The 13399-nt window shown below is 37.2% G+C and overlaps 1 protein-coding gene across 3 annotated transcripts in view; it reads left to right on the forward strand.

Moving 5' to 3' along the window:
- The first annotated feature begins 1468 nt into the window (after positions 1-1468).
- The window catches only part of Nup98-96 (nuclear pore complex protein Nup98-96), an 83090-nt gene continuing 71159 nt past the window's right edge, over positions 1469-13399 (forward strand). For 2 of the 3 annotated variants that reach the window (XM_069508336.1, XM_069508338.1), the window contains exons 1-7: positions 1469-1568; positions 3883-3995; positions 4709-4837; positions 5249-5437; positions 6028-6162; positions 9755-9888; positions 11668-11797. In XM_069508336.1, the coding sequence (XP_069364437.1) occupies positions 3953-3995; positions 4709-4837; positions 5249-5437; positions 6028-6162; positions 9755-9888; positions 11668-11797 (760 nt within the window). In that variant the 5' untranslated portion in view covers positions 1469-1568; positions 3883-3952. The remainder of the gene's footprint in view (positions 1569-3882; positions 3996-4708; positions 4838-5248; positions 5438-6027; positions 6163-9754; positions 9889-11667; positions 11798-13399) is intronic. The other variant, XM_069508337.1, reaches the window with a different exon arrangement.

Consider the following 13399-nt stretch of genomic DNA (forward strand, 5'->3'; position numbering starts at 1 on the left):
GAAGCTTGCTTGACTTTACTATCATCAGTTTGTATTATTATACTGATTATCAATCAATCAATATACTTATACTTATACTTATACTTACTTATAATAAAACTGTAACAGGTCAAATTCTGTACATTGAAGATATTTTGAATTTTTTTTTTCGAGGGCACTCTATAATCGATACTGAACCCAAAACTGTAATTTTTTTCATTTTTGTCTGTCTGTCTGTCTGTCTGTCTGTCTGTCTGTCTGTCTGTATCACGGCCGCGCATCACGCTGAAACTACTGAATGGATTCCAATGAAACTTGGTACGATTTGAGGTCATACTATGAGGAAGAATATAGGATACTTTTTATCCCGAAATTCAGCATGGTTCCCGTAGGAGAGGGGATGAAAGTTAAAATGTATACTGAGTTGTAATTCATTAACGCGTAGTCCGATTTCATTCATTCTTTTTTTGTTAGAAAGGGGATATTTTAAAGATTGTTCCGTAAATATTTCAAGGTCACTGGTTTTTAACCGCCTGTCAAAAAGGAGGTGGTTCTTTTTTCTACATCGATGTTTTCGAGGTTTCTGGACCGATTTGCAAATTTTTTTTTAAATCAACAAAAAAGTTTTCGTGGTGGTCACATAAAAAATTCTGGATTCAACTCCTTAATCCTGATGCTGCAGGGTTACTGCCCGCCTGAGTTATCAAGATTCAGGAAGTGTTCATAGTGAATTCGTATTGTAGGTACCAAGCAACGACTTTATTCTCAGACTTCAAGTCTCAACTCCTCAACCCTGATGATGTAGGGTACAGCACTCCTAAACTATAATGTTTCAGGAACTGCGGATGATGCAAAATTATTTTAGGTACCAAGCATAGGCTACATCATTGAACTTCGGATCCTAACTCCTCAATCCTGATGCTGCAAAGTACTGAAGTCCTAAATCGTGGGGATTTTAGAATTTCTGATAGTGAATTGATATTTAAAAAAAAAAAAATTAAATCGACTGTTAGGCGGAACGAAGTTCGCCGGGTCAGCTAGTTTCTGTAATAAAGTCACTGTATTCTCTCTTATTGCGACATACACCAAATTTTTCACAAGCATGTATATCTTCATTCATTTTTTGTTTATCAATATCGCGCTGGAAAATTTCAATAGGATTATCTTCACCGAATTTTTTGCCATCCATTGGTTGAGCTTATTCTCAAAATTTATGCATTTATAGCAAAAATGCAAAGAATTTGAACCCACCACCTTAATACATGAAAAATGAAAGAAAAATTATGATTTATTTACTGAAAAACGTTTTTTTACCCGCAGACGTGCGAATATATTGGCTTACACGTAATATTTGACAAATGTGTTTGACAGTTTACGGGGCACTAACATTCACGGCTGCCTAAAAATTTGCTTTGGCAACACTGCCCGCTACCCTACTCTTCTCTACTGTAATCCTTAATCTGTGACTGTAATCACACTGTAATTTTTAGTCTGTTCTGTGAATTGTGGTGAATTTTTCGCGTTGTTGTTTGTGCTGAAGAAATAATATTAAATTTACAAGATTCCTGTGAAACTTACTACTAATTTACGTAAGTTTAATTAGTATTTACGTTGTACTTTGCTTATTAAACCTTACAGAACTCATCATGAAAATCTCGAAACTCTAACCTTATCTGTTTTTAACCGACTTCTAAACCGCCTTATTCTTGTTCGCTAAGTAGTTTAACAATGCTAGAAGTATACAAATTCAGCTTAATTAATGTAGCACATGCTGTTTTGATTATTGAAAGTGAAACAACAGCTGTATTTGAAAGAAATTATTTTAAAAACTACCTCCCCTGAGTGAAACCAATTGCGTCACATTTTCAAATGCTGAGTATATAGATAAAAATATAAGGTTTCGATTCCAAGTTGAGTAAAGTTTAAGGTTTTGTGTTTTCTTGGTTATCTATAGTTAAATTATTAAACATATTAAACACTAGCTGATGCCTGCGACGTGCGCGTGGATTTAGGTTTTTTAAAAATCCCGTGGGAAATCTTTGTTTTTCCGGGATAAAAGTAGCCTGTCACTCTCCAGGTCTTAAACTCATGTAAAAAATCACGTCGATCCGTTGCTCCGTTGCGACGTGATTGAAGGACAAACCAATAAACAAACACACTTTCGCATTTATAATAAGGGTACCTACTGATGTTTTATATGGGTCCCTGACCTGCAATAAAATGTTTTTTTTTACTTTTATGTGAATGTTTGTGTATAAACAAGCTTGTAAACAATAAACAAAACATTGTTGCAGTGATTGTCATATGAGTCACCATTATTATACAAAACTATTGCACAATGTTTGTTTACATTCTGAAAAAGTTAAAAATTCAAGATTTTAAAATTAAAGACTAGCCACATATCAGAAAATGTCTGTTATAAGCTCAGAACAAGGAATGTTAGAAGTAGCCCTATTGTGACACTTACTGTTAGAGCGAGATAGCTAAATGCATTTAAGCTCTTATTAGAACATGACAAAATGATTATGTTCTGTCCTTATCACCGTGGCCACTTTTTTTTGTTTGCCAAAATGTATTTGTACGTGAGTATTTTTCAAACAACGTGAAGTGTAGAAGGAATGACATTTCACAAGTAAGAAAATCTGCTTGAGCGAGAGGGACTGAGGGGGCCACGCTAGTTGCAAACCTGTGGTTATAAGGTACTAATGGCTGATAGTGAACTAAAACATGATACTTTCAAACAAAATGTCCAAAATCTAAATACCTATATAAAAGGATTGACTGACTGACTGATCTATCAACGCACAGCTCAAACTACTGGACGGATCGTGCTGAAATTTGGCATGCAGATAGCTATTATGACGTAGGCATCCGCTAAGAAAGAATTTTTGGAAATGCAACTCCTAAGGAGGTGGAATAGGGGTTTGAAATTTATGTAGTCCACGCGGACGAAGTCGCGAGTATAAGCTAGAAATATAGTTTTTATTTGCTAGAATGTGGTACAGGTGGTGGTGGTGGTGGTGGTATGATCCCTTGACATTCAACCAATAACTTGGTGTGCAAATCATTATAGTAACTACATTATCATTGAGTAATAAAGTGTGAAAATTTACAATCATTGGGGCCTATTCTCTTGTACACAATCTCTAAACTAAACTAAATTAACGGGTCTAAATCTAGTGCTATCCTTTTCTTCAAGCAACATTATGAAAGGGATAGCAATAGATTTAGACGTCATTGTCATTTTAGTTTAGTTTAGAGTTTGTGTACAACGGAATTAGCCGCAATAACCTACTTAACTTATTTATATTTAAATTTATCTATCTAGAAAGTACCTAATGTTAACAATATGATTTTATTCAAATATAAAAAAATCATGTCGATGTCAATAATAATTTAAAAAAAAAGTTACATGTTCTTTAGCTAAAAACCGGCCAAGTGCGAGTCAGACTCGCGCGACGAGGGTTCCGTAATACAGTCGTATTTTTTAGACATTTTGCACGATAATTCAAAAACTATGATGCTTAAAAATAAATAAAAATCTGTTTTAGAATGTACAGGTGAAGACCTTTCATATGATACCCCACTTGATATAGTCACTCACTTCGAAAGTTGAAAATACTAATTATTAGTTCATGACCACAATTTAATTTTTTTTTGTGTGATCTAACCCTAAATTCACGGTTTTCAGATTTTTCCCCAAATGTCAGCTATAAGATGTACCTACCTGCCAAATTTCATGATTCTAGGTCCACGGGAAGTACCTACCCTGTAGGTTTCTTGACAGACAGACAGTGACTCGCACTTGGCCGGTTTTTATCTACCCACTTGTATTATCTTTTATTACAAAAAGGTAAGCAAATGATGTAGGTTTCTATACATGACACTATACTGTTGTTTCAGATAGCACTATGGTGCTGTAACTGCACTGGAAATAGCATCAAAATAAAAGGAAAAGCACCAAGCTCACACCATGTTCCAGAAACCGACTTTTGGGGCAACCAGCACTGGATTTGGTGAGTCGCCAATGTTGGTAGGTCGCCAATGTTGGTAGATCGCCAATGCTTTGGCATCGTATTAAGAGAGAAAGAGAGTAGTCTAACACCTTTGATCTTGTATAGAAGCAGGCGTTACTTTGCGGAAGTCCATGATATGCAATGAACCAAAAACTTAATTTGCTGTAATCAGCTGAAGCAGGTCGAATCTGTATGATGAAACATGCAGCATGCGAAATGCACCGCCCGCCCTCCCACTGCTAACCATGCAGGAAAAGCAGCCACTCGGCAAATACGCACCACCACCACGCAGCACCACACAAATCCCAAAACACACTCGACGCATGTTTCGCCCCGACTTTGCAATTGTGCATTGTAAGGTCTACATCTCCTGAGGATGCTCCGGTGTCGGGTGTTGCATCATACAGATTCGACCTGTTTCAGCGGATTACAGCTTTTTTTTTTTAAAGAATATCAGCCACATTAAATGACTAATATTCCCCTTTCCTCTCCAACTAAGCGTAAAGCTTGTGCTAGGAGTAGGTACGACAATAGTGCAACGGGCGGGGTTTGAACCGTCAACCTTTCGGTTTTCAGTCCACTCCTTTACCAGTTGAGCTATTGAGGCTTTGATCTTGTTGTAAATGACAGCCACTTCAACTTAGGACCCTAACTATGTAGTCAGGCTCCTGTTATCTCTTTGTAACGTAACTTTACTGACGTTCACTCTGTAGGCTCGTTCAACGCGGGGGCTAACACGGCGTCGCCGTTCAGCGGGTTCAAGCCCACGGCCAGCACGAGCGCGTTCGGCGCGCCGCCGGCTTTCGGCGCCAACTCCACCCCACAAGCCACCACTGGCGGAGGCAAGTATCAGTCCTGGATTTAACAATGTGCTCCCGGCCGAATTTCGGCCATGGTGGCCAATCACTACCCATATTATAAATGCGAAAGTGTGTTTGTTTATTAGTTTGTCCTTCAATCACGTCGCAACGGAGCAACGTATCGACGTGATTTTTTGCATGGGTATAGTTTAAGATCTGGAGAGTGACATAGGCTACTTTTATCCCGGAAAATCAAAGAGTTCCCACGGGATTTTTAAAAACCTAAATCCACGGTTACGTAGTCGCGGGCATCTTTTGGTTGAACGGATGGGCCGTGAAAGGCAGACAGACAACAGGCAGACTACCACACTTTCGCATTTATAATATTAGTATGGATATTATTTTAAAACAATTTTGAATATTCAAATTTATTTATTTTATGCTCTATCATAGGACTATTCGGCTCAACCAACACAACAGGCGGACTATTCGGCAACACCACCACACCGTCCACCTTCGGCCAAAGCAGCGGATTCGGCTTTGGAGCCAACACTTCGGGCGGAGGTCTTTTCAGCAACAATGCTGGCACTGGACTATTCGCCGGTAACCAGAACACCAGCGGTTTTGGCGCTAAACCAGCCGGTAAGTGGACTATTCAGCTCAAATAACACTACTGGCGGACTATTCGGCCTACCACGTCATCTACCCTTGGCTAAAGTAGCGCTTTTGGCTTAGGACTCTTCCACACAGACAATGTCACGGGTGGACTATTCGGCCTACCACATCGTCCACCCTCGGCCAAAGTAGCGGGTACGGCTAAGGACGACGACACAAACAATATCACGGGTGGACTATTGGGCCTACCACATTATCAAACTGCGACTAGGAGCTTTGAAACTTAACACTTCAGGCAGAGATCTCTTCAGCAACAATGATGGCTCTGGAGTCTGGACTATTCGCCGGCAGCTAAAACACGAGCGCTTGGCGCTAAACCAGGCGGTAGAGTCTTAAGACTATTCGGTTCAAACAACACTACGCGTGGACTATTCGGATGCTAGAGGTCAACGAGCGTTGCGTAAGGAGGCCACTCGGAGTCAATGTCGTGTCGTAGAAGGGGCATTGACCCGAGTTTTTCACACTATACATTGCGGTATTCGTATTGGATTGTGTTTAGTTAGTATAACAATAACGCTAAGTTATATTTAATATTTATTTATGTTGTATCTCTACAGGCTTTGGTTTCGGAGGCACCACCACAACTGGGACCACCGGTGGACTATTCGGCACCGCGCCCTCCACGTCCACTGGACTATTCGGTCAACAGAACACCACACTCGGCGGTACTGGACTATTCGGAAATACTACAGGTATATTTTGGTATACTTTGGTAGGTATATTCTGATGCGTGCTTTAACGGTGAAGGAAAACATCGTGAGGAAACCTGCATGCCTGAGAGTTCTCCATAATGTTCTCAAAGGTGTGTGAAGTCTGCCAATCTGCGCTTTGCCAGCGTGATAGACTATGACCAAAACTCTTCTAATTCTGAGAGGAGACCGTGCTCTGTAGTGAGCCAGCGATGGGTTGATGATGATGACACAGTTTAATAAAACGGTCGAGGCTTCCACGTCACTGGCAGTCGTCAAATGTTCCTACATTTGGCCTAAGGTATCCCTATTTTTAGGAGGGCGCTGCAGCGCAACCGTGTCATGTCTACTCCGTAAAATATGTGAATAATAATTAAATAACACTAATTTTCGTGCCTATTTGCAAACATAAAAGTAGTAAAACTTGTGATAAGTGTGTGTAAATGTTATTTATGCGTAGAATTACGCCAAACTACATTAAAATCACCATTTTGTTGTTGTTCATACAAAGTGTGCCAATCTTTCAACATAACAGCCAGTGACTGCAAAACGAAATCGATCAAAGTGCTTAAATAGTGTTATTAAAAGAATTAAGTTGTGAAATTATAGATAAACGATAAAAAAATATAATAATAAACGCTAATTATTTCTAAGATAATATCAATAAGTACCTACCTACCTACCCACTATGAAAAAGTGATATTGAGCGAAGCCGGCGCGGCGTGGAGCAGCGCGTTTCAAGTGCATAGGTACTTAGGTAGTGGGTAGGTACCTACCTACTTAATTATACCAACATCGGAACCTTGTTTACACCGAGAATTCATAGATCACCTGCTGCCTAATTCTATTTAAGATTCAATTTCCACACAATACCTACTATTGCAAATGAACCATGGAAGACATAACGGACTTATTAAAAGACATCATGCAGCAATTTGCGACACAAAAACAAGATTTTAACAGCATAAAAGAAGAAATTATGAAAACCATAAACGAAAGCATAAATGATAACTTTCTACGCTTCACGGAAAAAAATCGCGAATTGGAAGACAAAATTAATAAAAATCAACAATCTATTACATATTTCGAAAAACAATTAAAAAAGAGAAATCTTATATTTTTTGGAGTAGAAGAGAAAGAAAGTAACTATTTGGATCTAGAAAAAGAGATATCTGATATTATTAATAAAAAACTGAAAATTAATTGCGAAAGAAACTGCATAGAATACGTCAGAAGATTAGGAAAAAATAAAAATAAATTGAGACCGGTTTTAGTAACTCTAACTACAGTGGGCAAAAAAAATTGAATTGTTAAAAAAGAAGAAAAACTTAAAAGATACAAATTATTACATACAAGAAGATTATACAAAAGAAATTGTAGAAAAAAGAAGAGAACTAGTTAAAAACCTACATGAAGAGAGAAAAAATGGAAAAAACTGTATTTTAAAGTATGATAAGATAATATATTTAGATAAAAGCAATCCTAGCCAAAATCATCGAAAAAATTATAATAAAAGAAATTTATCGGCTTCTCCAGAAATAATAAAAAATAACAATGAGCAAAAATCTTCAAAGAAAAGTAAATATAACATTAAAAACTACACTATACAACTTTCACAGCCGTCCACATCCCTTCAAAATTAGCAGTCCAAATATCAGGGATAAAAATATTAATCAATATTGGCTCCTCTCTCCTCTGCCTCCCAATCCGGTTGGTCACCGTGGGAGGGCTAGACCAAAACCCACCAGTTTCAATTAAGAATAAAGAAAAATTTATAACAATAAAGTTAAAAGTTTTATAACAATATAGTCAATAAACTAGTGGAGGCCTTTACGCCCTAGAGGCGGACTGAAAAACAACAATTGAATTATATTTTTAAAAAGTAACTTAAGTTTATATTGCAAAGTGTTAAATTAATATAGTATTTAATCAAGAAGTTGTCAAAAAGAAATATTGTACCAAACATAGAATCTACACTGAAAAATGTTATTATAATCATACAAATATTTGTGTTATACCTACTTACTTTACTTACTGAAATATATGTACAAATCTTTTTAAAATATCTGTGAAAATATAAAAATTGTTTAGATAAGTAATAATTTTTATATAGTAGGCTTAAATGTAATGGGTAGGTATATATTGTGTTAGAAATAAGTAAATAAAAGATTTTATGTTGAAAATGTAAATTATTCTATAATCGCATAATTTAAGTTGTCTTCTAAAAACGTTAATATGTCGTCCTAGATTCAAATATTATTTAATATTCCTATATAAAATAGAATAATTTACGTCATCTAAATACATTGTTACAAGTTCAACTTATCTCATTGATTACAAAAGTTCTCTAATGTTTTGATGTACCTCCTAGGTAACAATGAGGTAAAACGTCTATAAATCGTGTATCCTTTATCTTGATTAGTTGTAAAATCACTGAAAGTTTAAAAATAAGGAAATAAGCATAGAACATAAATTTTGTTTCAACTAAGCATGAAAAGTGTGAGTACCTAGCTACTAGAAAAATTAGATTCTGTATACCTATTTATATATTTTTTTCAGTTAATAAAAGGCTTATTTATTTATTTTATCCCTATTTTTAGGGTTTCGTACTTGACTGCAATCTCACCTGGTGGTAAGTGATGATGCAGTCTAAGATGATAGCGGGCTAACCTGGAAGGGGTATGGCAGTTTTTATTAAACCCATACCTCTTTGGTTTCTACACTGCATCGTACCGGAACGCTAAATCGCTTGGCGGCACGGCTTTGCCGGTAGGGTGGTAACTAGCCACGGCCGAAGCCTCCCACCAGACCAGACCAGAAATTTAGAAATTATAAAATTCCAAACCCCTCCCAGGAATCGAACCCGGGACCTTCCACTATTAAGACCACAGCGCTCACCACTGCGCCAGGGAGGTCGTCAAGTCGTCGTCTAAAGGAAAAAAAGGAACCTTTATAGAATCAGTTTGTTGTCTGTCTGTCTGTCTCGTCGTGTCTGTGAAGGAAACCTATGGAGTACTTCCCGTTGACCTATAATTATGTCTGGTAGGTAGGTAGGTCTTATAGCACAAGTAAAGGATCATATCACAAAAAAAAAAAAATGTGTTCATGAGCAAATAATTGTATTTTCAATTTTCAAAGTAGATAACTATACCGAAATGGGTATTTACCTTTAAGTTCTAAAACAGATTTTTATTTATTTTTATGCATAATTTTGAACCTCAATAGCTCAACCGGTATAGGAGTGGACTGAAAACCGAAAGGTCGACGGTTCAAACCCCGCCCGTTGCACTATTGTCGTACCTACTCCTAGCACAAGCCTGACACTTAATTGGAGAGGAAAGGGGAATATAAGTCATTTAATATGGCTAATATTCTTTAAAAAAAAAAAAAATGTGTTTGATTTAACGCGTATAATGTCGAAAAAATACGACTGTAGTACGGAACCCTCGGTGCGCGAGTCTGACTCGCACTAAGCCGGTTTTTTCTTTGATTTCACGTCACCGTAGCTTAATAATTAACATGTATCGTCGAATCAGGATCAAACCGAGAGTTCGCTTACTCTAGTTCACTCTGCTGATGACGTCACTTGTTCTAGGTGGCTTCGGCCAGCAGACGGCTGCGGGCACCGCCCACGTGAAATACAACCCCGTGGTGGGCACCGACGTGGTGGTCAAATCTGGGACCTCGCAAAATGTCAACATCAAACACCACTGCATCACTTGCATGAAGGTACGCATTCATTTTTAGTGATTTGATTTGATTTATTTATTCATTTGCTTTCATGAAGCCCCGTTAGGGCATTGCAAAGTTAGGTACATTAACAATACATACATGCTAAATATATAATTATTATACAATTACATGCAAACTATGTGTTACATTATTTTATTATAGATTTTATCAGGTAATTATATAGGGCATTCATTTTGAATCGAAATTATTTTTATTTATTTATTGATCGCACTAATTAATTAAGTTTGTTATAATGTCAATTAGTTTCTTCTTTGTTAATAATTTAGTAATATTAGGTAGATACGAGTATGTTAATATAAAATAGTTTCGATTTTCAGTAAGAATGTCATATTAAACTTAAATTAACAGGTTATAGTAAGTACAACATAGTCTGAAGCATGGATTTAGAAGTAATAATTCTTATAACTTACATAAGTATTAGGTATTTAAAAATTCTTTGGTCTAAAGTCTAAACATACAAATAGGATATGCAAATATAGTGTCGGTCGTGCAATTGAGGTCATGTATTAAATAGGTAGGTATATAGGTAGGTAGTGTTCCCCTATTACCCTATTACCCCATTACTAAGGGGGTAATGGGGTAATCTATAAAGCGTACTTTGCTCAGACTTACGAAAAACTTGGCTGAGTGTATGAATAGAATAGAATAGAATAAAATGTTTTTTTTATTCATGTAAACTTTTTACAAGTGCTTATGAATAGTCAGGTAGTTTTAATTTAACATTGGGGCCAATTCTCTTGTACACAATCTCTAAACTAAACTAAATTAACAGGTCTAAATCTTGTGCTATCCTTTTCCGCAAGCAACATTATGAAAGGGATAGCAATAGATTTAGACGTTCCATTTTAGTTTAGTTTAGAGATTGTGCACAATGGAATTAGCCACACTGGTTCGGAACGCCGTAGTATGCTAAGTTAATCTTTGATTCAGAATTTATAGTCGTGTCAGTACCCGTAGTACAAGATTTTACGTCTCACCAAACCAAACCAAATTCGAGAGTCGAAACACAATAACATCAAAGTAAAATGGACCTAAAGAGCCTTGAATTGAAGTCAAATATTCAATGCCACTGATTTTAATTTCGCAATGTTTCCGCTTGAAGCGCTGGCTGTAGAAGTGTAGACAAACTTGAGCTTTAAAACAAGACATTTAAGATCCAGTTTACTGTAACGCGGAAGTATTTCGACTCTCGAATTTGGTTTGGTTTGGTGAGACGTAAAATCTTGTACTACGGGTACAGGCTTCTATTATGCTAAGGCTAAGACAGGCAAAAAATTAAAGGATGATTCATTCCACGTAATATTTCCTGATTTTCTAAATATATAACAGGAAAAGGGCCAAGCGCTAGTCTATAGTTGTGATAGCCTAGTGGTTAGGAGGTCCGCCTTCCAATCGGAGGTCGGGGTTCGATCCCGGGAACGCACCTCTAACTTTTCGGAGTTATGTGCGTTTTTAAGTAATTAAAATATCACTTGCTTATACGGTGAACGAAAACATTGTGCGGAAACCTGCATGCCTGAGAGTTCTCCATAATGTTCTCAAAGGTGTGTGAAGTCTGCCGATCCGCACTTAGCCAGCGTGGTAGACTATGGCCAAAACCCTTCTCACTCTGAAAGGAGACCCGTTCTCTGTAGTGAGCTGGCGATGGGTTGATCATGATGATGATGATGTCTATAGATTTAAAAAAAAATTATAAAGGGTGACCCCGTTTCACTTCTTACATCAAATAAATAAATATGATATCTACTGTTGTAGGAATATGAGTCAAAATCGCTTGAAGAGCTCCGACTGGAGGACTACGCCGCGGGCCGCAAGGGAGCCCCCGGCGGTGGAATGTTTGGAGGCTTCCAACAGACGGAGAACAAACCTTTGTTCGGAGGATCCAGTAAGTTTACCTGCATCCTTTGTACAATTGTTTTAGGGCTCCGTTCCCGAAGGGTGCCAACAGGACCCTATTACTAAGACTCCACTGTCCGTCCGTCTGTCTTTTTTAAAAATTCATTATAGGCAAACGCTTGACCACAATCACACGATGGGAAAAAGGTTTGTCTGTCAGCGGGCTGTATCTCGTGAACCGTAATAGGTAGTGAGTTAAAATTTTCACAGGAAGTGTATTTCTATTGCCGCTATCACAACAAATGATGAAAATTTCAAAATGGCCGCCATAAATATTAAAAAGTGTTATTTCTTGTACGATGGTAACTATTTTAGCGTTCTATACCTTAAAAGGGAAAAAGTTACCTTAAAGGATCACTTGTGACGTTGTAAATTTTGAACTACTAATTAGCGTTTCGCTTTTAATTAAAATCTATTTTGTTCAAAGTATGTTGGTGCCACCTAGCATCAAGGTGCAGAACTACGCGTGGGTCGATGTTCAGAGTTCATTCGAGCCACAATAGATGGCGTTTGCTTCGTTGTCAATTGTCGTAAAAATAAAACAAAATAATTAAATAAAACCATAATATCATTTGTTTATTGTTAAGTCATTAACAAAACGGTTCTTATAATATATCCTTAGGTTCCGCAAATATTCAAAAATGAATTGGCTTCATGATCAAACTAAATGAGAGCGGCCACACTCGGGTTGCGTCTGGCAACACCGATTGGTGAGATTTAGAATTTTTCTGGAGTCAACATGTGAAGACGAATTTTTTCGTTCCAGGAAAATCTCACTCTTTTTCGCCCATGGCTTCGCCTGGGAAAATACAATTGTTATAAATTTAGTCATCCTAACGTATTTCAATGTTTCATCAATTATGGTGAGTGAAAAATCAAGTAATGTGGATTCGACAAAATGGCGGTTTGGTTAGAGAAAATCCTAATCTCATGATTTCCCTTTCAGTTCCAGTTATTTTACCTTCCCAAATAAATGAGGAAAATGGGTTGTGGGTGGACTCCTGAAAACCATTGGTGGCCAGGAGTTCAATAGGTGAGTTGTGTTTGATCGGGAAAATTCCACGTGTCGAAATTTTCACACAGCACCAATTATAATCTTGTTTTTCTTTGTTGCAGGGTTTCCGTTTGCGTTTCCGTTTGCGTTTCCGTTTTTAGTTTTCGGTTTTCGTATTTATTTCTTTTGCACATTCACGTTGGCAACTTAATTTCTATGGATAAGACTTGGTGAAAATCTTTGTAATGAAACATTTCGGTTGTGAAGAATCAAGTTAAATCGAGTTTTGGGAGCTTGGCCGATGCCGTCCAGCTACATTGCAGTCTTCGCACCTACAAGTAAGCAAATGTTTGTATCCTGGAACAGTTTAGTGAACCTTCTTAGTGTATGTGTACAGTAAGAACCCTGTCTTTACTACTGAGCTTTTATTTTGAAACAATTTTATGAATTTTACTGTGTCATTGTCTATTCCATGCCAATGGCATCTTAAATTTAAAACATAGATTTTATGTACTATCTACCTAAGGCATTCTAATGTATCTAAATTAAGTCTTGGCATTAAGCTAGAATAACTAAGCATTATTAGCCATCACTATG

The sequence above is a fragment of the Maniola hyperantus genome, chromosome 28 (assembly GCF_902806685.2).
Source record: "Maniola hyperantus chromosome 28, iAphHyp1.2, whole genome shotgun sequence".
Taxonomy (NCBI): domain Eukaryota; kingdom Metazoa; phylum Arthropoda; class Insecta; order Lepidoptera; family Nymphalidae; genus Maniola; species Maniola hyperantus.